The 27,926-nt window shown below is 42.7% G+C and overlaps 1 protein-coding gene across 1 annotated transcript; it reads right to left on the bottom strand.

The window, feature by feature from the left end:
• Positions 1–27,926, bottom strand: LOC117362867 (F-box only protein 36-like). Its single transcript, XM_033949936.1, has 4 exons — positions 27,749–27,926; positions 17,089–17,203; positions 5,595–5,767; positions 1–2,011 (listed from the first exon to the last, which is right to left on the bottom strand). Exons 1-4 carry the CDS (start codon positions 27,842–27,844, stop codon positions 1,856–1,858), a joined length of 540 nt encoding a protein of 179 aa, XP_033805827.1. The 5' UTR covers positions 27,845–27,926; the 3' UTR covers positions 1–1,855.

Genomic DNA, 27,926 nt, shown 5'->3' with positions numbered 1-27,926 from the left:
AGGCAGGAGACAGATCGGGGCAGAGCAGGGCTTCTATGGAGCTGGAGAGTTGGAAAGACATTCTGAAACTGGTCCCCAGCAGCCGCTTCTTGGGATGATCGGCCAGCCCAGTCGGTTTGGACAATTTGTATTGTGAATTGCGTCCTTGCCTACTTTGCATGTGCTTCTCCTCATTTGCATGCACGGATTCGAAGTGGATCACAGGAGAGGTTAGTGAATGGGGCCTGAGGGAAATCCGGTCACATACCGATCGGTACACGATCGGTTTGCTTTGTGAATCTAGCCTTAAGTGCGTGCTAATGGAATTAACAGAGAAACAGAAAAACAAAGGCAGATAAACATATGGCATATCCAGTCTCCCTTTCACTCCCTTAGAGATCCTATGTACTTGTTCCAAGCTTTCTTGAATTCAGATACACTTTGTCTCCATGACCTCCACCGGGAGGCCATTCCATAAATTCACCACCCCTAAAGAAATATTTCCTCAGGTAATTTCTGAATTTATCCCCTTTCATCTTTATCCTGTGCTCCCTTATTTCAGAGCTTCATTTCAATTGAATGAGACTTACTTCCTGCGCATTTATGCCATGTAGGTATTTAAATATCTCTATCATATCTCACTTCTTCCACCTTTCTTTCAAAGTATACCTATTGAGATCTTTAAATCTATCCCCATATGCTTTATGATGAAGATCACTGACCATTTTAGTATCTGCCATCTGGACTAACCCATTCTGTTTATATCTTTTGAAGGTGCAGTCTCTAGAATTGTACACAATATTCTAAATGAGGTCTCACCAGAGTCTTATACAGAGGCATCATCACTCCTCTCCCTATGGATACATGCATCCTACTAGCTTTAATCTTCGCCTTTTCTATCTGTTTGGCCACCTTAAAATCATCACATATGAGAGGGGCTTTAGACACCTGGACCAATCTTGGCCTTAAGCCCCTCCCTGGTACATCACAGGATGCACCAGGAAGGGGTAGGCCCACCATTTGGAAGAGGTGGGCCTGCCAGCCAGAGGGAGGCCTTCCACTAAAAGGTACGGAGAAGGATCTGGGTGGGTTTCGGGGGGGTGGTAGTGTTAGTGGGGGTTTCCGGCAAGAGGGATTGGGCATCCCTCCTGCCAGAGATGTTAGTGGGGGGTGGGCATCTTTCCTGCTGACTGATTTGAGGTTGGGTATGGGGATTCCATGCCGCAACCGCTCTCAGCAGATCGTGGCAGGGGAATTTCCCCCTCCAAAATCAGCTGAGCGGCAGGGACTCCCTAAAACTGCGATTCTGTAACTGGCACCCAAGAATCACGGTTTTGGGGAATCCCTGCCACTCTGCTGATGGAGGAGGGGGGGGATTCTCCTGCCACGATCTGTTACCTGGGCCTACATTTCTGACGCCTATCTTGGTGTGATTCACGGCTGGGTAGCTGCTTTAGGTCACCTAACACAACTTCGGGTGCTGGCCACGCCTACTTTGGCGTTCCGCAGCCTAAAGCGACTACCTAGCCATGATTCCAGAGACCATTCTAGCCACCTTTTATTTAGGTGTTGGTAGGCGCTTCAACCCTGCCGTTTATGACCATTGGCAGGGCATTTACCGACGCCTAAATTTAGGCGCTGGTTATAGAATTTGTCCCTTAATGCATGTGAGAAACTACTCTCTTAATTTTCTGAAAATTAAACATGATAAAACCATAGATTGCATCAAAATAATTTTGGCAAATGAAATACACCAGCAGTGAGTGAGTAAATTAATGCACTATTGTTTCTATCTTGGTACAGTATGAGGAAGCAACCAGCCCCACAGTATTTATGGACTTCTTGATGTCCCTGAATTAATTTCAGAGATCCATTTTTAAAACATGGTGCTCTTTCTTCTCTGCATGTGGTGTGGACGCTCTGTTTTCTGATAGAAGCTCCTCAGCCTGCCAGGTACTAATTTCTTTAAATCAATAGAGTGCCTCTTTTCCTGCAGTGCGACTTTTTCCCAGAATTCTTCACTGTTACATAGCTGAAAGGCAGACATGGCATTCTTTAATGACATCACACATAAAATAGTAAACAAACTTTTATGAAGCCGCGTTAGCAGTTTTAGCGCACGCTAAACTCATGCTACGCGGCTAGAACTAATGCCAGCTCAATGCTGGCGTTAGCGTCTAGCGCAGCCGGCAGTTTAGCATGCGCTTTTACGCACATTAAACCGCTAACGCGGCTTTGTAAAAGGAGCCCTAAGTGTCTAAGGGAGGTGACTATTAAGGCTGCATTATAGCCATAATGCTCATAATTTGTAATAACATATCTTATATTATCATAACACACATTAATTTAAGGTACTGTGGGATACACATTAATAAGATGCAAAGCATGCAACATATCTCATTACTATATAAATTGAATGATGCAGCTTGCAAGTTGTGTTATTCCTGTAAAAATGACGCTAGCAAAAAGCTCAGATATGCAAACCAAAACGTGCTGATGGAGATTTGCAAGAATTTTCACATTCATCCACATTGAACAGTTACATCAATATGCACAAAGACAAGTGGAGAAGTAAAATGAGGAAGCTGGTCACTGATGGTCTGATTGGCAGAAGAGGAAGGTCTTTACTACTCTACGGAAGGTCATTAGTGAGTCTAGTGACCTTATCTGTGAGGGTAACTGGTTCCATAGCTGAGGGAGGAAATGGCTGTAGGAGCGTTTACACACCATGCTCATCTGGAGGGATCTCCCTGCGGGAATGCTGAGTGGCTCACTCGGCACTTTTAGGGTTCTAGAGCCAGAATATTGAGGTCTGTTTTTCTCCACTCATGCGCATTTCTGCCACGTAGGTATTTAAATGTCTCTGTCATATCTCCCCTCTCCTGCCTTTCCTCCAGAGTATACAGATTGAGATCTTTAAGTCTATCCCCAGATGCCTTATGACGAAGACCACGCACCATTTTAGTAGCCTTCCTCTGGACTGACTCCATCCTTTTTACATATTTTTGAAGGTGCGGTCTCCAAATTGTACACAATATTCTAAATGAGGTTTCACCAGAGTCTTATACAGGGACATCAATACCTCCTTTTTCCTACTGGCCATACCTCTTCTGATGCACCCTAGAATCCTTCTAGCTTTCACCATCACCTTTTCAACCTGTTTGGCCACCTTAAGATCATCACATACAATCACACCCATGTGCTGCTCTTCTGTTGTGCACATAAGTTCTTCTCCCCTAAATGTACCATTCCTTTGGGTTTTTGCAGCCCAAATGCATGACCTTGCATTTCTTAGCATTAAATTTTAGCTGCAAAATTTCAGACCATTCTTCAAGCTTCGCTAGGTCTTTCTTCATTTTATTCACACCATCTTGAGTGTCTACTCTATTGCAAATTTTGATATCATCTGCAAAGAGGCATATCTTAACTGACAGAACAGGCCCATGAATAAAACCTTGAGGCACACCACTGATAACATCCCTTTCCTCAGAGTGATCTCCATTAACCACTACCCTCTGTCATCTTCCAACTCAACCAGTTCTTGACCCAGCCTGTTACTTTGGGGCCCATCCCGTGGGCACTCAATTTATTTATTAGACGTCTGTGTGGAACACTGTCAAAGGCTTTGCTAAAATCTAAATACACCACATCTAGTGCACTCCCTCCATCCAATTCTCTGGCCACCCAGTCAAAGAAAGTGATCCGGTTTGTATGACAAGACCTACCTCTAGTGAATCCATGTTGCCTCTGGTCTTGTAATCCACCAGATTCCAGAAACTTCTGTTTTAAAAGCATTTCCATTAATTTGCTTACCACAGAAGTCAGACCTACTGGCCTGTAATTCCCTACTTCTTCCTTACTTCCACCTTTGTTTAAAGGGACCACATCCACTCTTCTCCAGTCCTCCAGTACCATTCCTGACTCTAGAGAAGCATTGAAAAGGTCAGTCAGCGGAGCTGCCAGAACTTCCCTAAGTTCCTTCAGCACCTTCGGATGTATACCATCTGGCTCCATTGCTTTGTCTACCTTTAATTTAGCTAGCTCCTCAAGAACACAGCCCTCTGAAAATCGATCAGGGACTATCATTTCTTTAACCCTATTCGTGTTTGTCTTCTGTGGTCCTGCTCGCAGTGCTTCAGCCATGAACAAAGAACAGAAATATTTGTTAAGCAATTCAGACTTTTCTTTATCAGCTTCTACATATTCCTCTCCTTCACTTTTGAGTCACACAATGCCACTTTTGCATTTCTTCCTATCACTGATATATCTAAAAAGTGCCTTGTCTCCCCATTTTGCCATGTCTGCTACTTTTTCTTCCATTTGTATCTTTGCTTTCCTGACTATTCAAATAGCCTCTTTTAACTTTTCCAGATATTTTTGCCTGTCTTCCTCTTTCTGCGATGTTTTCTAGTTTATGAAAGCTGACCTCTTATTCCTTACCTTCTCAGCTACTACTTTTGAGAACCAAAGGGGCCTTCTTTTCCTCTTACTTTTACTTGCTTGCATCACAAAAAGGTTTGTCACCCTTACAATAACACCTTTCAGTTTTTCCCATTGCATTTCTACTCCTTTCAGATGTTCCCAAACAGACGACAATTTCTTGATGTAATCCCCCATTCGTTCAAAGTTAGTTTGGGTTTTTGGTTTGTTTGTTTTTTAAGTCTAGAACCTTTATTTTTGAGTGAGCCAGAAATGGCAGAGAGAAAGAGAAAAGTGTTTGAACAGTGATCAATCTGGACATTTTTTTGACATTGTGTAACCCTTTTTCTGTGGACAATATGCTTGACTGTTTTTACTGCTATATACAGTATTTGTTTCTATTTCGGAAGCATTCAGCAAATGGGATTTTTATATAGTGAAACAGTTTTTATTGATGACCTTACAACCAGAGGACAAGTAGAGCAATACAATAATACAATCCATATTATCTAGTTACATAACTCCAAATCATCTCCCCACCAGGGATTTTTATATAAACTGTTTCTGGAGGCGGATATTATTCCTGCCTGCAATGGACAGGTGAATGAGAGTGTTCCCACTGGGGATCCATTACCTGGGGCTGTGAATTTAAGAAAAGGACAGGAGAAGGAATATGTAAGTGTTACCAACAGATACTTATCATTTCATGTCTGTATGACTTCAGGGGTCATTGTCAGTCCCACACAGAGGACTCATTACGCATACAACTTGGTAAAATGCTAACTTGATATGCAAAAAAAAATAACCAAAGGAATAAAAATACTTTCCCTCAGTAGCATGGAATGTGCAAGGTAGCTCCTGGGAAACTCTTTGTGCTCACCAGCTATTTTACTTTGGGTTGGTTAGCAGGAGGGATTTCCCTCTCTCTAAACATTGGTGAGGAGAATCTGCTCCCCCTCCCCAACTCTCCTACTTTTTCCCATTATTCATCAGCCACCAATGGCCTCTCAAAGCAGATAGGCTCTTGAAGCCCCCTACATCAGCCCTTCTACAACAACCCCAACTTCATATGAAGCCCCAGTCTACCTCTCTGGAATTAAGATTTACCATTGCTACAGCTACCAAATGACAATGCTTAGGGTACATTACCCCATCATGAGACCAATTCAATTTCATATAGGAACAGAAAAATTTACCTTCTGGAACTTTCTGCAAGTCTTTGACAGTTGCTTGATGTCATCCATATCAAGAAATGACAAAATGTGCAGGATCAGGTTACTGGGCATTCGGACAATGAAATCATAATGTCCCTCACACAGATTCACAGTATATTGCAGCATATCATTGTCAAAAATTATTTTTACTTGTTCTGAAATATACCAAAGGACAAACTATGTCAGTGAAAGCCTCCAAACAGCAAACACAATGAAGTGATCCTATAAAAGTACCTCATGAAGGACTCCTGAGGAAATTAGAAAGGCATAGGATAGGAGGTAATGTCCTATTGTGGATTAAGAACTTGTTAAATGATACAAAACAGAAAGTAGGGTCAAATGGTCAAAAATCTCAATGGAGAAGAGTAGACAGTGGGGTTCCCCAGGGGTCTGTGTTGGAACCATGGATTTTTAACATATTTATCAATGATCTAGAGATGGGAATAAGTAATGAGGTAATTAATTTTCTAATGACACAAAGCTGGAGGACTTTGCCCTTTCTCCTGCTCTTGAAGATCACAGGACTCGGGAGGCCTGAGGAGCAGGAGGGACTGGGCACCCCTCATGCTCCTGTTTCTAAAGGTACGGGGACGGGGTAAGCCGGGCCCAGCCACCCGGATGGCCTACTACAGGGAGGGAGGTGGGCCCGGCCAGGTGGCATTTGCGCTGGCAGGAGGGAGATGGCATCCCTCCTGCCTTGTGTTCGGCGGGGCATCGGTGCGGGGAGGGGGGCGGGCATCAGTGCACAGGGGCATTGGCGCAGGGGGGGGCGGGTTAAAACCACAGGCTGGCAATTATATAGAATATATAAAAAAGAAATAATTCCTTTTTTTGTATTCTGTAAAAATTACCAGCCCGTGGTTTTAAAGGGCAGGAGACTCGATAAGAAGTGAAGCGACTGGTCCTCAGCAGTCACTTCACTTTGAATCAGCAAGCCTTCCTTTTTCAGGTTACTGAATCGTGACCCTGCCTACTTTGCATGCCGTTTCCCCTAATTTGCATGCACGGATTTTAATCGTGTCACAGGACAGGTTTGTGAATCGGGCCAGAGGGAAATCTGCTCGCTAAGGGCTCACAAACTGATCGGTACACGATCAGTTTGCTTTGTGAATCTAGTCCTATGTACTAGTTCTAGTGCAAGAATATGAAAAGGTGATGGTCAGAGGAGGAGCATAAGCGGATCATGGGCATTCCTAAAAGTTGTGCACATTGTTATAGAATATGCCCGATCCATGTACAACTTAGGCATAGGCATTTAGGCTTAGTTTTAGCCGGCCTAAATGGGTGTTTCCATAGGCACCGGAATGAGGGGGGGCCACAGGAGCCATGGCCTCCCCAAAAATTTGATCCCTGGTGGTCCAGGAGAGCAGCGGGCAGGAGCGAGATTTCCACGCTCCTGTCCGCTGCTAACCCCGTCAGTGGCAGCTGATTTCTTCTGCCGCTGAGCGACAACCAGCAGGAGTGGTGCTTTGGTGCTGCCTGTTCGACGCTCAGTGGCTTCTTTGATTGGCTCCCGCGAATCTCTGGGGGTTGTACTGCATGCAGAGTTTTGCATCTTAGGGTTTTGTTTGTATATATTAGTACTTTTAATTTGTGGTCCTGTATTTGCATAGGAGTTATCTATGTTCTGCATGTGTGACCAAGGCCAGGTGTTCCGCTATATATTTTTTGAGATATGGCAACCAGAACTGAACATAATACTCAATGTGAAGTCGAACCATGGAGCGAAACAGAAAATGCTTACAAGATAAGAAAACCCCTACTATAATCCCTGAATTTAAAATGTGCTATTGAGAAAGATGTAATGTTCATGTAAAACAGGTCAGCTTTATACAATGATCTTACAAATGAGGAATGAAATGCCCAGGCATGTTTGCTAAACTTCTCAGACAAATGAACAGAGTATGTTTTCAATTCAAATGTCACCATGGCGCAAAAGATCAAGAACCACAGAGGCGTGGTCTTGTCATGTTATAAGCATTCTGGTCCTTAGATAAACAGTAAAGATACCAAAGAAGTTATTTTAAAAAGCTTTTATGCCACCCCCTACAAACAATACAAAGGCCTTTCAAGCTGCAGTGAAGCTGGCAATGTGATTGATGATACACTGGTGCTCTCCATAGTAACAGTAGCAACAGTATACTAGGTAACATCAATGGTGAATTTATTATGTAATTCAGCTCACACACGGAAAAGGTGGTAGATGCCTGGAATGCCCTCTCATGGAGAGGAAAACGGTGATGAAATTCAAAAAAATCATGGGATAAACATAGAGGATCTCTAATTAGAAAATGAAAAATATAAATTTAAAGAGTTAAGGCCGGTACGGGGCAGACTTGCACAGTCTGTGTCCCATATGTGGTGATTTGGTGTAGGCTTGGCTGGGGAGGGCAGTAACTCCAGTAGCTTGGAACATGAGATGTTACTGGCCAGACTTTATGGTAGATATCCTGCAAACAGGATGGATGGATAGGCTGGAGAGAGCTTGGACGGCAACTTTAGCATTTGGAACCTAAGACAATACCAGGTGGGCTTTATCGTCTATGACCCAGAAATATTAATGGAGAGACAAGTTAATTTAATCATGTATTTTTAATGGGTATAACTAATGGGCAGACTGGATGGACCATTCAGGTCTTTATCTGCCGTCATTTACTATGTTACATAATTCAGGATTTCATCAGTAGAAATGAGCTGGAATTTTTGACAGAACCTCGGAAAAGGCAGGAGTCCATTCCAGTGCATTGTTCATTAGCAAACCTCAGGGCTGGATTGGAAGAAGTTATCATTGTACTGTTAATTAGATGCATAATTGGTTGTTAGTGCGCCTTGGAAAATTTAGGTTTTGCAAAATTCATTCAAAGCATATTAACCTGCAAATTAACGGGCATATAATCAATTTGCATGTGCATTGAAGAAAGTAAATGTATATACTTTCACTTTGAAGTTTTCTATGCATACAGTTATCCCTACAGACATTTGTGCTGGACTTTTCTGTGAATATTTTTATTTACTGAAAAATAACATTTGCAGATTTGAGAATGCAACCTTCATGTCTTATTTTCCTCCCATGACAATGCTCAGATTCCCAGCTGAGTATGTGTGAGATGTTCTGGCATCAGTGGCTGAAGGAATTCTACTAACTTCTGTATTAAGGAGGAGGGGATTGACTCAGGTACCAAATTTATTTGGCTAGAGGAGCTTTGACATGCCTACCAGAAAAGGTAAAGGACTGCTGCAGTTCTGGAGGGGACCCAAGCCCAAAGTTGTGGGGAGGCAGGCTCCTAGGCCCACCCATGGCTATACCACTTCTAAATAAAGGCCATAGATTTGATATTATGAACCTGGACATGACCCGCCAGATTCAGCCCATCCTGAGCATAAGCAAAGGAAATGCAATCTGCTAGCCAATTGTATAAAGTATGTTTATGATGGCAGTCCCCAGGCGTACCAAGGGGGGGCGGTCCGCCCTGGGTGCAGCCCGCCCTGGGTGCAGCCTTAGGTGGGGGCACAGCCGGACAGGTCTGAAAAATTCCTGGGCTGCGACGGCACTCAGCGGCATCGGCGCCTCCCTCCCCCCCCCCCCCCCCCCGCGACAGCACTCAGCGGCATCGGCGCCCTCCCTGCCCCGCGACAGCACACAAGTTCGGCCCAGTGGCGTACCTAGCACATGTGACACCCGGGGCCCATCATTTTTTGGCACCCCCCCATCTGTACGAAAAACATAATTTATAGTAACAAGCCACACATCACACATGAGTACCTAGGAAAAGGCAGCATCTTACATATTGCACTGAGCAGTACATCAATATACCCATTGTAAAACTAAACAAGCCAGACTAGTACAGATCAATCCTACACCGTCAATCCTAACAGAAAACCATGTCTTTCGAACAACAGAACACAGAAAATACCTTCGCCTAGTATGGAATATGTCATCACAAAATAACCCCTCCCTCTTTTACAAAACTGTAATGTGGATTTTAGCCACGGTGGTAACAGCTCTGACGCTCATAGAATTCTGAGCATCAGAACTGCTACCACCACAGCTGGTGCTAAAAAACGCTCCACAGTTTTGTAAAAGGGGGCATAAAATAGAAATACATAGACAAAGGTTAAATTGAACCAGCAAAAAGCTGGACTCTGCATACAATACAACACCACAGAAACAGTGACACATGTCTCCTAAAGCAACAAATAAATAGAAAATTTTTGTTCTACCTTGATCTTCTCTAGTATCTGCTTTCCTCATCTTCTTGTAACTCTCTTCCTTCCATCCACTGTCTGCCGTCTCTCTGCCCCTATATTGCATCTTCTCTCCTTCTATGCCCCTTCCAGAAACTGTATGCCTTCCCCTTCTATCTCTCCTTTCACCCCCATTGGTCTGGCATCTCTCTCCTCTCCTTCCCTCTCCCACACCTCTCTTCTGCAATCCCTTTCTTCCCTCATTTCCCTTTTCAATTTATTTTCTGCATCCATCTAGATTACATTCTTACCACCCTCTCATCAATTTCCTTTTTTACTGTCTACCTACAGCTCGCCACCTCTTTCCCTCACCCCCTCCAGTATTTCCCTAACTCAATCCTTTTCCCCCATCATGTGCCCTCCTTTTATTTAGCCCCTCCTCCCATTCTCTGCCCTCTTCTCTCTCTCCCTTCTCTCCACTTCCATCATCTGCCCCCTTCTCTCTCTTCCCCCCACTTCCATCAACTGCCCTTTTCTCTCTCCCCATTCTCTCCACTTCCATCATCTGCCCCTTCTCTCTCTTTCCCAACTTCCTTCATCTGCCCTCTTCTCTCTCCCCCTTCTCTCCACTTCCATCATCTGCCCCTTCTCTCTCTTACCCCTCTCCTTTCATCATCTGCCCTCTTCTCTCTCCTCCTTTTTTCCACTTCCATCATCTGCCCCTTCTCTCTCTTTCCCCACTTCCATCATCTGCCCTCTTCTCTCTCCCCCTTCTCTCCACTTCCATCATCTGCCCCTTCTCTCTCTTTCCCCCCTCCTTTCATCATCTGCCCTCTTCTCTCTCCTCCTTCTCTCCACTTCCATCATCTGCCTTCTCTCTCTTTCCACCCTCCTTCCATTATCTGCCCTCTTCTTTCTCCCCACTTCCATCATCTGCCCCTTTTCCCCACTCCCATCATCTGCCCCTTCTGTCTCTTTCCTCCCACTTCCATCATCTGCCCTCTTCTCTCTCCCCCTTCTCTCTACTTCTATCATCTGCCCTCTTCTCTCTCTTTCCCCCCACTTCCATCATCTGCCCCTTCTCTCTCTTTCCCCCCACTTCCATCATATGCTCTCTTCTCTCTCCCCCTTTTCTCTACTTCCATCATCTGCCCCTTCTCTCTCTTCCCCCCACTTCCATCAACTGCCCTCTTCTCTCTCCCCGTTCTCTCCACTTCCATCATCTGCCCCTTCTCTCTTCCCCCCCACTTCCATCATCTGCCCTCTTCTTTCTCCCCCTTCTCTTCACTTCCATCATCTGCCCCTTCTCTCTCTTTCCCCTCTCCTTTCATCATCTGCCCTCTTCTCTCTCCTCCTTTTCTCCACTTCCATCATCTGCCCCTTCACTATCTTCCCCCACTTCCATCATATGCCCTCTTCTCTCTCCCTCTTTTCTCTACTTCCGTCATCTGCCCTCTTCTCTTTCCCCACTTCCATCATCTGCCCCTTATCTAACTTTTCCCCACTTCCATCATCTGCCCTCTTCTCTCTCCCCCTTCTCTCCACTTCCATCATCTGCCCCTTCTCTCTCTTTCCCCCACTTCTATCATCTGTCCCCTTCTCTCAATCTCTCCATCCACCACAGGCCCATCTTTCTCCCTCACCTTTCCGATTTTGGCAACAAGATCGGCAAGGCCCCCCCCCCACTGCGACGGCACTGAGTGGCATCGGCGCCCCCCCCCCCGCGATGGCACTGAGCGGCATTGGCGCCCTCCCTGCCCCGTGACAGCACTCAAGTTTGGCCTCCTCCCGGCATCAGCAAAACTTCAGATCGGCAACAGGTGCTCAGTCAAAAGCTTCCCCTGACTGAACTGTCTGGGCGGAAACAGGAAGCTGAGTCAGGGGAAGCTTTTGACTAAGCATCTGTTGTCAATCTGAAGTTCTGCTGATGCCAGGAGGAGGCCGAACTTGAGTGCTGTCACGGGGCAGGGGGGGCGCCAATGCCACTGAGTGCCATCGTGGGGGAGAGGGGGGGCGCCGATGCCTCTGAGTGCCGTCGCAGCCCAGGAATTTTCCAGACCTCTCCGGCTGTGCACCCCCCCTAAGGCTGCACCCGGGGCAGACCTCCCCCCCTTGGTATGCCACTGGTTCGGCCTGCTTCTCCCGGCATCAGCAGAACTTCAGATCAACAACAGGTACTCAGTCAAAAGCTTCCCCTGACTCAGCTTCCTGTTACCGCCCAGACAGTTCAGTCAGGGGAAGCTTTTGACTGAGGACCTGTTGCCGATCTGAAATTCTGCTGATGCCGATAGAAGGAGGCCAAACTTGAGTGCTGTCGCGGGGTAGGGGGGCGTCGATGCTGCTCAGTGCCGTCGCGGAGGGAGGCGCCGATGCCGCTCAGTGCCATCGTGGGGGTGGGGGGGGCCTTGCCGATCTTGTTGCCAAAATCAGAAAGCTCAGGGAGAAAGATGGGCCTGTGGTGGATGGAGAGATTGAGAGAAGGGGACAGATGATGGAAGTGGGGGAAAGAGAGAGAAGGGGCTGATGATGGAAGTGGAGAGAAGGGGGAGAGAGAAGGGGCAGATGATGGAAGTGGGGAGAGAAAAGAGGACAGATGATGGAAGTGGGGGGAAAGAGAGAGAAGGGGCAGATGATGGAAGCGGAGAGAATGGGGAGAGAGTAGAGGGCTGATGATGGAAGTGGGGGGGAAGAGAGAGAAGGGGCAGATGATGGAAGTGGAGAGAAGGGGGAGAGAGAAGTGGGCAGATGATGGAAGGAGGGGATAAATAAAAGGAGGGCACATGATGGGGGAAAAGGATTGAGTTAGGGAAATACTGGAGGGGGTGAGGGAAAGAGGTGGCGAGCTGTAGGTAGACAATAAAAAAGGAAATTGATGAGAGGGTAGTAAGAACGTAATCTAGATGGATGCAGAAAATAAATTGAAAAGGAAAATGAGGGAAGAAAGGGATTGCAGAAGAGAGGTGTGGGAGAGGAGAGAGATGCCAGACCAATGGGGTTGAAAGGAGAGATGGAAGGGGGAGGCATACAGTTACTGGAAGGGGCATAGAAGGAAAGAAGATGCCATATAGTGGCAGAGAAACGGCAGACAGTGGATGGAAGGAAGAGAGTAACAAGAAGATGAGGAAAGCAGAAACCAGAGAAGACAAAGGTAGAACAAAAATTTTCTATTTATTTGTTGCTTTAGGAGACATGTGTCACTGTTTCTGTGGTGTTGCATTGTATGCAGAGTCCAGCTTCTTGCTGGTTCAATTTAACCTTTGTCTATGTATTTCTATTTTATGCCCCCTTTTACAAAACTGTAGAGCGTTTTTTAGCGCCAGCTGTGGTGGTAGCAGCTCTGATGCTCAGAATTCTATGAGCGTCAGAGCTGTTACCACCGTGGCTAAAATCCACATTACAGTTTTGTAAAAGAGGGAGGGGTTAGTTTGTGATGACATATTCCATACTAGGCGAAGGTATTTTCTGTGTTCTGTGTGTTCTAAAGATATAGTTTTCTGTTAGGATTGATGGTGTAGGATTGATCTGTACTAGTCTGGCTTGTTTAGTTTTACAATGGGTATATTGATGTACTGCTCACTGCAATATGTAAGTTGCTGTCTTTTCCTAGGTACTCATGTGTGACGTGTGGCTTGTTACTAAAAATCATGTTTTTCATACAGATGGGGGGAGGGGGGTGCCAAAAAATGATGGGCCCCGGGTGTCACATATGCTAGGTATGCCACTGGTCCCCATCCTATTGGGGTCAAAGGAAACACAAAATTGGGTAGACTGTCTAAGGGCTTTTGTCCACTCAAAATGGAAGGCCAAGGCTCAGTTGTAGTCAATGGTGTACCATGCACAATTTAAAGGTTTTTTTTTTTTAAACACATGTTCTAAGAGGAAAAATCCATAAAATATTATTAGCAAGGTAGATTTAGGAAAACCACCACTTATCCCTGAATGCAAATAACACATCAACTATTGTAAGCCTTTATATCATGGAATAACGCAAAAAGAAACACGCAGACTGAAACTCATCCAAAACACAGCTATTAAACTCATGTACAAGGCAAGGAAATATGATCATGTCATCCCTTTATTCCGTGAAGCCCATTGGTTTCCAGTATTGCACCAGACAACCTATAAAATACTATTACTCGTCTTCAAGATGAAACTCACCAACTCACCAGCATTTCTTGATAAATATCTTATCGCCTCAAACACTACGATCTAACAGTCAGAATTTATTAACTATTCCATCCATTAGGAAGCTATTTTTAGATACTATGCACAATATTATGGGGTCCTTTTATCAAGCTGTGGTAGGTTAAACCGCCTGCCACGCTAGCCGCTAATGCCTGCATTGAGCAGGCATTAGTTTTTTAGCCGGCTGTGGGGGTTAGCGCATGATGAAATGTCCGATGTGCTAACCCCGCTAGTGCGGCTTGATAAAAGAACCCCTATATTCTCAGTCAGAGCCCCCACCCTATGGAATGCTATTCCATTAGACATCCGACTGGAAGAATCATTGGATAAATTTAAGACCAAACTAAAAACTTTCTTATTTAGAGATGCTTTTCTAATCTAAAAATGGACAATTCCTCTATCCTGCTTATTCCATTCACTATAATGAATACCAACGGCTTTTAAGAAGCGCAATCCCCCTTCTATGTTTTTCTCCCTCCCCTCTTACCACCCTTTTTTATTTATTTTATCTTGATGTATTTTACTCTTGCCTCCCCCTTGGTCCACTTGTTTCTGTTCGTCCATGTCTAACCCATTGAACCTCTAAATACCCTGTTTCCCCGAAAATAAGACTTATCCTGAAAATAAGCCCTAGAATGATTTTTAAAGATGCTCCTAATATAAGCTCCACCCCATAAATAAGCCCTAGTTAAGAGTGATCCTCGAAGCTCCCCCCCCTTCCCGAATGTTCCTGACACTCCCCGACTCCATCCCTGACACTAGTGTTGCCTGATTTGCTGAAAAAATTGGACTCATTAATTCAGCAGCCCCCACCCTGGTGAGACCTGACATACCTCCGCTCCGAGGCCTCCTAAAGCAGCAGCCCACGGCAGCACTCTGAACGGGCTGCTTCGTGGTCTTCCCCACTGGGGCTTTCCCTCTGCCACATTACAGTGGGAGGGTCAGTAGGGTTCTGCTGCACAGGGGGATAAAGGAAAGAGGAAGTATTGGGGTGAAGGAGAAGAAGGGAGAGATGATTGTTGTACATGAAAAAGAAAATAAGACATCCCCGAAAATAAGCCCTAATGCATTTTTGGACCCAAAATTAATATAAGATACTGTCTTATTTTCGGGGAAACACAGTATATATATATATATTATCTAGTTTTAATATTTTTTTAGCATTGTAAACCGTCTAGGTACTAGTTGATAGATGGTATATCAAGTGTTGAATAAACTTGAAAAGAAGGAATAGATCTTTACTTTGGAATCCTACCAGATCCTTGTAGAATTGCCAGCTAGTTCCAGATTCACTAGAGAAGGTTGATCCAGGCCAGGCTTTAACCTATTGATCTAGGGACTTGTAGTCTTGCTATTCCTAGGGAATCCAGTTTGGAAATTAGAACTACAAGTCCATGGATGCAATAGGGTAAAGTCTGGATTGGATCAACCCTATTGGATGAATCATTAGCTAGTTGGCAACCCTGGGTCCTTGTAATCAGGACTGCTGGGAACAGGATACAAGCCTGAAGGATATTTGGTTTAATCCACCATGGCATTTCATATGTTCATATGCTTCAAACAATTATTTGGATTTACACAATGCCTTTTATTGAAAGAGCATCCTGCAGTACCAAGCTTTCCAGTTTAGCTGCTCAGGAACATAAGAACTAAACAAGTTGCTATACTGAGTCAGACCAAGAGTTCATCTAGCTCCTGTTTCCAACCGTGGCCAGTTTGGGTCACAAGCACCTCACAGAATCCCCGAAAGTGGTAACATTCCATGCTATTTAACTCCAAGGTAAGGCTACCAGATTTCATTGGCAAAAAAGAGGACACGTGGGCCTGCCCTGTTCCACCCCAGCCATGCCCAGTTCTGCCCCCAGCCCCACCCCACATGAACTTCCCTGAGCTTGGGGCCATGTCTGAAGGGCCTCTGAGCATGCGTGGATGTGATGGGATGATATCACATTGCCTCCACTCATTCTCAGAGGTCCTCCAGATATGGTCCGAGCTCGTGGCCTTCTAAAACCCGGACAAACTGCTGGGTTTTGGAAATCCCCTCAGGAATCCAGACAGTCCTCTGAAAAGAGGACATGTTCAAGTTTCCTGGACAACTGGTAACCCCTCCCCAAATCTATTTTAACAATGATTTATGGACTTTGCTTCCACGAATGTGTCAAAACCTTTTTCAGGCCGGCAACATTAACTGCTTCTACTACTTGCTCTAATAATGAGTTCCAGAGCATACTATAAGTGCTACCAGTTCCATTTGGAATTTGTATCAACACTGAAAATAGATGGATCTCTGGAAGACTGGTGAGGGCAAAGGGAGAGAGACTAGTAGGCTCAATAACTGTGCATTTGTTTTCTTTCTCTTTTCTTTAATTCTTATTGATGTTTATTTTTCAGTTAAAAAAGATGATATAATTTTGTTTTTGCCTTATTTTGGATTATTACTTTTAAAGTGGACCAACATGACGACCGCACTACTTTATCTGAATATTGTTCAAGAAAGCAAAAGAGTCATTGACAGTTTTGTACTCTAGAAGTTTCAATTTTACCACAGCACAAGCAACAGTAGACCATTATAAGAACCACCTACAGGACCCAGAAAGCAAATCCATTCCCATGCTTTTTCACAACCTTTTGTGTTGAGATTATTTACTAATGTACCCATTATAAACAATTATGATGTTGAGACCTGTCCACTCAATCCATTTTGCACAGTCCAGAAATGGTCATCAGATTATTTCAACTCTTAACTCCCACTCCCTTTACCCATTGTGTCATTCCTTCTACTAGAAACACCCCAACCCAGAGATGTCCTTTCTGTCTGTCCAAATTAGATTGTAAGCTCTTCTGAGCAGGGACCATCTATTGAATGTTAAATGTATAGTGCTGCATACACCTTTCAGTGCTATAGAAATGATAAATGATAGTCGTAGTAGTAGTAGTAGATGGCGATAGCATGTGTTCATTACTACTCAGGTGTCACTTTGAACTGGAAAGCCAGGTGTCTAAGGCCTGAATCCATCAAACTATATAAACCTTAACCAGAATCATCTAAATTATCAAGTATGTTCAAGGGTAGTACTAATGCACTGATATCTGTTTCAATACTTGCTATGTAACTGTTCATCCATCAAAAATTCACTGTGAGATTTCTTGACTTCTCTTGGTCTTAGAAGGGAGCTCCTATGTTCAGCCCGAAGGGAAACACTCCAAGATCTCAAAATAACCTGAAAACAAGTGAAACGTGGAATGAATAAGCAGCAGAAGTGGGAGATAAACTAGGTGCATCTTGCTGTGCATTCAATGGATTATAGAAGCAAGCAGCTGGAATATGAAGATCAGGTTTGGGAACCTATCCTCAAAAAGACAGACAGGGTAATTCTATAAATGGCAGCTTGCAATTACCCATGCTTTGCATGAGGAAGTGCCAAAAGTCTAATTGCATTACGTGCTGTTCTAAAAAGTAGTGTGTATGTGCCTTAGCACGTAACTGCAAGGGGTTGTGAATCCACTTGTCATTCCAAATTAGGAGCTGTTTATTGAATCGCATCTAGTGGCACCTAAACCGAATTAGGCACCTATAGGCATCTGCAATTTAAGCGCTGGTATATTAGGTCAGGGTTTTCTTGGCCTAAAATACTGGCACCTAACTCATTCCATGCCCAAACTCCGCCTCCTAACCATGCCCATTTTTCAGGTAGGCGCCTACATTGCGCCTACTCAAAAATTAATTTTTTAAAATTGGTTTTTAATGGCGCTGTTCAATTAACAGCGCTGACTGAACCAATTAAAAAATTAAGTTGGGTGCCTAGATTGGCTAGGCGCGCCTATCTAGGCATCTAATGGCAGGTACTCTTTACAGAATCAGGCCCAATGAGTATATGGCTGTAGTTAGACATCCGTTTGTGCCTGCTATTAATCTGGCTTAAATAGTCATGCCTAAATGTAGGTATGCCAATTCAGTTTTACACTAGTATTCTATACTTTCAAGTTTCATGTCAAGTTTTGAGTTTTAATTAAAATTTGATACACAGGCTTATCAAAAAAAGCTCTCAATACTAAAGAACAAAAGTGGATATATTTTTTAAATACCTTGTCACCTAATGGTTTGAATGAAGAGATTGATTGGATGTCTTTAGTTTGAATAGTATTAGATCTGCCCATGGATGAATAATTATTTAAAATCAATGAATAATCATTTAAAATCATTTAACATAATTTAAAATAGTTTATAACGTTAAATAAATTGGTTTTCCCCTGTCTTATTCAGAGGGAATCCGCTCCAATCAGGTTGTTAGTTTCGGTTTAGAAGTTCGGGTTATAACATGTTCGGGTCAAAAGCATGACTATCTATGGTAAGAAGCGGTTTCTTAAAAGCATGATAGTAAGTTTAAATCTTTTTAGTAAGAATAAGAGACGACTTTACTAATAAGTAATAGATTTTGATAAATTGATAGATATCCGGATTAGTAGATTTAAAATAAGAGAACAATACTTGGAAATTCTCTTGGGGTAACACTATTTATTTATTTGTGTGCTTTTTAGATTTAATTCGGGAGCTTCAACCCTGATGAAAGCATTTGAAACATGGACATGTTGGTGGAGGCACTCCCTTAAAATTTTTCAAGCTAAGTACTTTACTAAAAAGATTTATTAAAAAGAAATGTTAAAAAAGTATAAAAATAATGCACAATTGATCCTATGAAGATCGGGTTCAGTGATTTGTTTCACGTGAACCACTGGGGTAGTTTGACCCTCTGATGATCTTTACCATCCTTGATTGTTTAAGGTTTGGTAAAAATAATTTTATCATAAAGTATACTGGAAGTTTAAGATAGTTGAAGTTATATAATTAGCAGCATGTGGCATCGGCACATCTGACAGGAGGCACCATGTTATAGAATTGCTCCTGATATTTATTAAGAAAGATAAAATTGACAGGACAATAATGCAGCACAATTCTATCAATGAATACTTTACAGATCTTAAGGAGTTCCTTGTATCCCATCAAAACATAGGAGTATCGGGGCGCAATACGGATTATTTTACCCAGCCAGAATGCGGGTAACATACCACAATACCACCAAAAACTTCGACGAACCATCTGACCTACAACGCTTTCTGGATGACACAGTGGGAGCTATGACCTGAATTGACATACTTTACATTCCTTTTCCTCCATCTCTCCTGGGAGCTGCATTCAACTTCATGTTACAGTCCTATGGGCTACAGAGAGGAAGAAGCTGAGATCCTCTTAACAGCACGGGATCCCATCTACGGTTCTTTGTTTGTTATCTTGTTCGCTCACATTCCAAGCATGAGTCTTCTTTTCTTTTTTTTTCTTTTTCTCCATTTTTCATCAGCTTGTCACATTTTGGAAGCTTATCCTTGTAAATGTTCTGGCTGCTGCTCCTTCGATCTTCTCTCAACCATCGTCCTGAGCCTGCGCACACATCTTCATGATTAACATACATTTGGTAACTCTGAATGTCAAAGGAATCAATAGTCCTATCAAAAGAAAAAACTTTATACATTACCTTAAGCATCTCAATGCTGATATATGCCTGCTTCAAGAGACTCATCTCACTCTGGAGGAAGCTCAGAAAATGTCCGGAGGTTGGGTCCAACATTGTTTTGCAGCCCCTGCCCTAAACAAGAAAAATGGGGTCCTAACTCTAATGAAAAAATCACTAAATTTCCAACTTTCTTCACATCACTTTGACCCTAATGGTCGATGGTCACTACTTGAGGGCTCCATTTCCGGGAAGCCTCTGAAGCTCCTCAATATATATGCTCCTAATGCTGACGACCCTGCCTTCTTCCAACACTTCCGGACTGTCTGCACCTCTTCCTTAACATCTGATACAATAATTGCAGGAGACTTCAATTTTCCGCTGGATCCCTTCATAGACAGATCCTCCTCCTGTCGTCCATCCAAACTCAGAGTCCGGACAGAGGTTCTTCGTTTGATGGAGACATATGGATGGTCAGACATATGGAGAATCTTCCACCCCACAGATAAAGACTTCACTTTCTATTCAGCGCCTCACCATTCCTTCTCCAGGATAGACTATATCCTAAGCTCCAAAGATATAGTTAATTGTGTCTCTGCATCTAAAATACATGACATCACAATATCAGACCACGCGGCGGTCTCATGTTTCCTCAACTGGTCTCCACTGACCAAACCTACGCACTGGAAATTAAATAATTTTCTTCTTCAAGATGAATCCTTTCTCTCCCATATCAACAATAAATCTCGCATCTTCTTTGATACAAATATCACACCAGATATGGACTTTTCCATAGTCTGGGAATCTTATAAAGCATGGCTCCGAGGCGAGATTATAAGTTACTCAGCATATCAACTCAAGAAGAAAAAAGCTACGCTACATCAATTGGAACTAGACATCCACTCTCATGAAACTTGTCTGTATGCCAGTCATGATCCTTTGCTATATAAGCAACTACAAAGACTCAAATTCCAATATAACGAAATCTTCAGTTCCATGGCATCTGCTACAATCTTTCGTCGTTCAACTACCTACTATGCCTCATCCAACAAAGCAGGACACCTACTGGCAACTTATCTTAAAGGACGTCGCTCCAAACACCGAATCACACACATTAAATCCAGCAATGGTCATCTCCGCACCTCCACTAAAGACATACTAGACGAATTTCGATCCTTCTATGCAGATCTGTACACTTCTGAGACCTCCTCGACGGACACTGACATTAACAATTTTCTTCGTTCTTTCGACTCACCCACTCTTACAGAACTTCAGCAAAAGTCGTTAGCTCAACCTGTCTCTACTGAAGAAATTGCCCGAGCCATCACTTCACTTCTGCCTGCTAAATCCCCTGGTCCTGATGGTCTCTCATCGGAATTCTACAAGTCATTTTCCCCTCTTTTAATTCCTCATCTTCATTCATACTATCAAAGTCTCCTGGCGAATTCGACCAACCTGCACCGTTTCCTAGAAGCGAACATTGTGGTTTTACCAAAACCAAATAGAGATCCTCAACTTGTAAAGAACTATCGCCCTATTTCATTACTGAATTTGGATTACAAAATTTATGCAAAAATTCTAGTTTTTTGAATGGAACTTGTTATGTCTAAACTTATACACAGGGATCAGGTTGGCTTTCTAAAGGGTCGGTATGGTGCTGATAATACCAGATTACTATGCCATGTATTGCATTCCACCCTGTCGACCGCTAACTCATCGGCACTGGTTTCCTTAGATGCGGAGAAGGCGTTCGACAGGGTGGAATGGTCCTATTTATTTGCTGTACTTTCCAAATTTGGTTTCCCAAAACCTTTCATTCATATGGTCTCCATACTATATCAGTCTCCCACTGCCAGACTCATTGTGAATGATGACACTTCACCTCCATTCACTTTACATAGAGGCACGCGACAGGGGTGTCCCATTTCCCCGTTATTATTTAACCTGGCCCTCGAACCCCTGCTTGCAGCTATTAGGCATTCTCCAGACATCAGAGGCATCACAATAGCAAACATTGAATTCAAAATATCGGCCTATGCAGACGATGTCTTGCTGTATCTCTCTAATCCAGAATCCTCTTTGCTTTCCCTAAATCGGCTAATCAATAATTTCTCTACGCTTTCGGGATATAAAATCAATTGGGATAAGACTGAAATCATGCCTCTCAATGACCTATGTATTCCTTTTTCCATACCTTCACAACCCATTACCTGGGTATCTGCGAGCATTAAATATTTGGGCTTAACATTTGATAGGGATCTTAGATCCTCCACACAGCTAATCACTTCTAAACTTCTTACCCAGATTAAATCCACCCTTGCAGCATGGTCTCCGCTTCATCTGTCCTGGTGGGGTAGGCTTGATACTATTAAAATGATGATTGTTCCCAAAATAACATATATTCTTAATATGTTCCCCCTTCTGTTCCCTCCTACCTTCTATAAACAAGTTGAATCTATCTTAACACGCTTTCTCTGGAACGACAAACCCCATAGAATCTCACTCCAAAAATTGAAAGCTCCCTCCCAATCAGGGGGTGTCAATTTTCCCGACCTTCTCTACTATCACAAAGCATTTCTTCTCCGCCAAGGAGCAGAATGGATCTCCTCCTCTTCTTCCATAGACCTGCCCAATTGGCTACAATTAGAATCTTCTCTTGTATCTCCTCTTCCTCTTATGCGATTAATAGGTACAACGAACCCACCTCATATGTCTGAGAATCCCATCCTATGGACTACTTATAAAGTTCTTACTGAACTTGACCATCGGTTAGAAGTTCCATGGAATAAATCTGCTTATTGTCCCCTTTGGTATAATAAATTTATCCGGATTGATGGAAATTCTATCTCATGGCCCTTTTGGTACTCCCGCGGACTTTGGGATATTGGGTCCATATGTCATCCAAATGGGACTTTTCTTACTTTTAGTGAACTCATGGATTATTTTACAATCACTCAATCGAACTTTTACCGATGGTTACAGTTTAAATCTTCAGTTAAAAAATCAGGACTCACGTCAACTGTGTTCTCCCCTACCCCCACCCTTGCCACACTTGCCAAACAATATCTAGCACTGGGACATACTGCTTCTCACTTCTACAAATATCTTAAAACCCTCTCACCCTCTCCACTATCTCCCCTGCAGTCCGCTTGGGAGGCTGACTTAGAGATCTCCATTTCTGAGGAAGCCTGGACTTCCATCTTTAAATCTACCTTTCATACCTCCAGATCCGCCTCCATTCTCCAACACTTATTCTTCCTACTTCATAGAGCCCCCTGGACCCCTGTAAAATCTCATCGCATCAATCCTTCCTTTTCTAAGAATTGCTGGACTTGTGATTTATCTGAGGGTACATTGAAACACCTTCTTTACTCCTGCCCTTCTATTAACTCTTATTGGACTTCTGTATGGGGCACAATATGCTCTATCTTTCATATAAATATCCCCTTGACATATCAGATGCTTTTACTAAAGTCCTTTTCCCTAATTAATGAGTTACTTGACTCTGATTATTTTCTCATGGACCTCTTACTTTCTCTAGCTCTCAAGGTTTTATTGGCTTCATGGAAAGATTTATCTAAGGCTTCACACTCCCAATGGTGGAATCTGGTGTGTTCCATCTACAGGACCGAGGTATATTTAGCCAAAGCCTCTAACAGGTTTCTTCTCTTTCAAACTAAATGGAATTCCCTACATTTGTACTTACAACTTAATCTGTCTTGATTTCTTGCTTCCACTTTTTCTTCTTTCTCTCCTTCTCTGCTTTTCTTATTGTTTTTCTTCTCCTCTTTCTTTTTCTTTCTCTCTTTCTTCTTTTTCATTTTCATTTTTCACTTTTGTCATATTCATTTGTCATATTCAATTGCATTGCTTTACTCATGTTTGTTTTCCTGTATTATGTTACCAACTCAGTATCCACTGATATTTTTCTCTTATTTATGTTATTTTAATCAGATTCGTGCTTGTTTGTATATATTTGGATGCCAATATTAGCTAGGTGGTACGCTCTTGTGTTAGTTTTGAATTGTTGCCTGCCGAAGTTTTTCTTCATAGGTTCGACTTAGATTGTTTACTCATTTGTTTATTGTACCACATATTCTTCCTGTATTGGAAATGTTCATCCTTATTCTGTATTTTTGAAAACTTTAATAAACAAACCTTGACTTAAAAAAAACAAAAACATAGGAGTATCTTTTCAAGCTAAGGGACCATAAATTTCTGAGGAAGGCCTTCTTCGCTGACACTGGTCAACTGAGCTTCCTCTGACAACAGAGGTAGCCAATGAAGCTACTAGATAATTTCAGTTAACAGTTTGGAGGGAAAAAAAAGATACAAGGAAAGATAAAATGATATCAAACTCCGGGGAAATGCTCATATCTTCCATAGTTGGCTGAGGAAAGGAATTTTTTTGTCATTTTGCTGCAGAATTACAGGTAATAAAATAGTTCTATTCATCTTTTACTAAATTTGCATATGTGTGTTGCCTTAATGCAGTCAGAGGGCTTTTCCATGCTTGTGGGAAAACCTGATCATAAGTGGCCTAAGGAATTAAAGGTAATTGATGTACTTCTAGTGAGTGAGTCAATGATTATCTTAGGCGTAAGGCTGGATTCAGGCCTTACAATGAACTGACAAGTTGCTAAGACAGTACAAGCATGTTTTGCATAGATACCCTTATTGCACCGAGTGAAACCTATGCTGTCGCCCTTTGATTTTCGTACTGTTGTTCAAGCGATGGTCTTGTCGAGGCTTGATTATTGCAATGCCCTGTACCTTGGAATAACTAAGACGAGGTGCAAGGCACTGCATGTTGTATAAAATGCAGGAGCCAGATTGATAATGGGAACGTCGAAATGTGTTCATATTTCATCCTATCTCCAACAATTACAGTAGCTGCCAGTTATTTTCAGAGTTCAGTACACAGCAGTGATGATTTATCATCAATTCTTGTACAGTATTATACCTGAATTATTTAAGAGCAAGATGAATAACTATCTACCGAATAGACTACTGCACTCTGAAAATTCAGCTCTAGTAAAGGTAAAAGTTAACCCAAAATATGTTGAGACCAGCGCAATGACCTTTTGTTGTGCAGAGGTTAAATTGTGGAACTCACTTGTGAGTCAATTACGGAAATGTTGTGAAAAAGGCAAATTTAGGAAACTACTTAAAACACAATTGTTTGTAAATGCCTTTTTCTAGATATTGATTCCTCATGACTGCCAACTTTTGAGAACTTTTTCATAATTGTTCGTAAAGGCCTTTTTTTGGCTTTTATTTCTCTATTGTTGATTTTCTGAGGATTGTTTGTTAATGTTTACATGTTTTTATTTTGTTTTATAACTTTATGTATGTAACACCATGTAAACCATTTAGGTCTTAAATGGTATAGAAATTTAGAAAAAAAATCTAACCTGCTAAGTAACAAGTTTTGGAGGATCTTCCTTCAGAACTAAAAAGTTCTCTTACTAGGTTATTCTTGGAGAATAAAAGAGCAAATACCATTGTAGTCAACAAGCAAGCTAACCACTAATTCACGAGCAATTTAATTTTTCTATTAACCATCCTGACAATATGACACAGGACCTACTTTTACTGGAGAAATGGTCTACTATTTGGCAGCTGAGCTTTAATGCCAAGAAGTGTAAAGTTTTGCACCTTGGTAGTAGAAACCCTTGCAGAACCTACACTCTGAACGGCGAGACCTTAACTAGAACTGTTACAGAACGGGACCTGGGAGTAATCATTAGTGAAGATATGAAGGCTGCCAATCAAGTGGAGAAAGCTTCATCCAAGGCTAGACGGATGCTGGGTTGCATCCGGAGAAGTTACATCAGCCGTAAGCTCGAAGTGGTGATGCCGCTTTACAGGTCAATGGTGAGACCACATCTGGAATACTGTGTTCAGTTTTGGAGGCCACATTATCGAAAGGATGTGCTGAAAATAGAGTCGGTTCAGAGATTGGCCACTAGGATGGTCTCGGAACTCAAGGATCTCCCATATGAACAGCTAGGTAGGTTGCAGCTATACTCTCTCGAGAAACGCAGAGAGAGGGGAGACATGATAGAGACGTTCAAATATGTTACTGGCCGTATGGAGAAGGAAGAAGACATCTTTTTCCTAACAGGACCTATGGCGACAAGAGGGCATCCGCTAAAAATCAGGGGTGGGAGATTTCATGGGGACATTAGGAAGTATTTCTTCACCGAAAGGGTGGTTGGTCATTGGAATAATCTTCCACTCCAGGTAGTAGAGGCCAGCAACGTGCTAGATTTTAAGAATAAATGGGATAAACATGTAGGTTCACTTCGAGGAAGTGCTTAGGGGGGTGGGTTATTTGAGTAGGCAGATTTGGGCCGTCGTCCCTTTTCTGCCGTCATACTCTATGTTTCTATCCAATATTCAAAGTGATTTAACTGGGCAGAAGAGCTTCTGCCCAGTTAAATTTCTTCTTGCTGCCTATCCAATGATATTCAGTGGTATTTAGGGCTAGATTCATAAACCTGCTGGATCGGGCCCGATCCAGGCAGGTCCGACAAATTCTCTAAACTAAGGGCTCCTTTTACAAAACCATGCTAGCAGTTTAATACGCGTAATAGCGTGCGCTAAACTGCCGGCCGCGCTAGCCGCCTCCTCTTGAGCAGGCAGTAGTTTTTCGGCCAGTACGGGGGGTAGCGCGTGATGAAAAATCGTGTGCGTTAAACCCGCTAGCGTGACTTTGTAAAAGGAGCCCTAAAATATGTAGATGGGGGTGATTGGAGGAACGCCCCCATCTGCTGGCACAGATCGCTGTTGTGTGATCCCCACGCATGCGCAGACCATCTGTAGATGGTCTGCGCATACCCGTCTGAGCCGTGACCTTTTTATTTTTTTACTTTCACCTTTTTTTTTTTTTGTTAAGAAGGAAAGGAACTACATAAAATGCAAAGACAGAGGGACAGAACAGAAAGAAAAATAATAAACACTGAACGAGGGCAGACACAGGCAGTAATTAGATAGGCTGTAGAAATTGAAAGGCCAATTTTAAAAGATGGGTCCTCAAAAAAGTTTTGAAAGACCGCAAAACATTGTGCAGAGCGCATTTCAGCAGGAAGGGAGAGGGGAAGCCCTGCGAGCCCGTGGTTTTAACAGTGGATGGAAGGAGCAGATGCTGGATTGAAGAGACAGAGAGGGCAGACGCTGGAAGGAAGAGAGTGAAAAGAAGATTGAAAGCAGAAACCAGAGACGACAAAAGGTAGAAAAAAATAATTTTATTTCTATTTTGTGATTAGAATATATCAGATTTGAAATATATATCCTGCTAGAGCTGGTGTTAGACATAACTGGGGACTGCAAAATCCAGGCAGTGCTTCTTTAGCTTAGTAAAAGGAGCCCTTAGTCCAGCGATTTTCCACTTTTTTTTTTATTCCGTATTTTTCTGATGGGATGAGAAAAGTAGAATATCACTGAATAAGGCTCAGTATTTGACAGAGTACTTTGCAAAATAATGAAAGAAGTATGACTATCCTACCTCAAAATCTTAAGAACATAAGAATTGTTATATTTGGTCAGCCTGGTGGTCCATTTAGCTGGTATCTTGCTTCTAACAGTGGTTATTCCAGGTCACAAGTACCTGGCAGAATCCCAAATAGTAGCAAGATTCCATGTACAGATCCCAGGGCAAGCAGTGGCTTCCCTTACATCTATCTTAATATCTGATTATGGACTTATCCTCTAGGAATTTGTCCAAATCTTTTTTAAACCCAGATATAATTACTGCTGTTAACATATCCTCTACCAACAAGTTACAGAACTTAACTATTTGTTGTTTTAAAAGTATTTTCATGCACTTCCTGGAGTGTCCCCCTCATCTTTGTACTCCTGAAAGAATAAAATAAAAATAAATATATATATGATTCACTTTTACACATTCTGCACCACTCAGGATTTTGTGTAGAACTCTATCATATCTACCCCCAATTGTCTTATCTATGAAAATGGGGGGGGGGGGGGGGGTAATATTTTAAGTATGAGATCCAACTCTGAATTTGTACAGGATTGTTCTGGGAATGGTTGTGCTTGGATTATCATGTTGTTAGGTGTAATTATTAAAATCTCAGGTAGGGGTGCCTAGGATACTAAAATATAATTGAGGAAGGCACATGGCTGAAGGTTAGGTTGTCTATTCTGCTTGCACCAACCCTGTGCACAAATTTCTACAGCATAGCTCATAGGTACTATTAGAGTAGGGAGTAAACATTCCTGTGAGAATGCACTTGCCTCATTCCTGGTGATGGTGAAGTGATAAATGTCTTTGCTAGGAGAAGGAGCCTGGTGTTGGACTTCATACAGCTTTTCCTGCAGAAGGGAAGTCATGGTGGAGGCAGATTTTCTCCAACTCTTGTGTCTTCTGAGACTGATCACTGCTTCTTCGTTAAGCACGGTGCAACAGTTCAGC

Source organism: Geotrypetes seraphini, chromosome 6 (genome assembly GCF_902459505.1).
Source record: "Geotrypetes seraphini chromosome 6, aGeoSer1.1, whole genome shotgun sequence".
In the NCBI taxonomy this organism is placed as follows: Eukaryota; Metazoa; Chordata; class Amphibia; order Gymnophiona; family Dermophiidae; genus Geotrypetes; species Geotrypetes seraphini.
The sequence above is the reverse complement of the archived record's forward strand: the minus strand, read 5'-3'. Positions and strand labels throughout refer to the sequence as shown.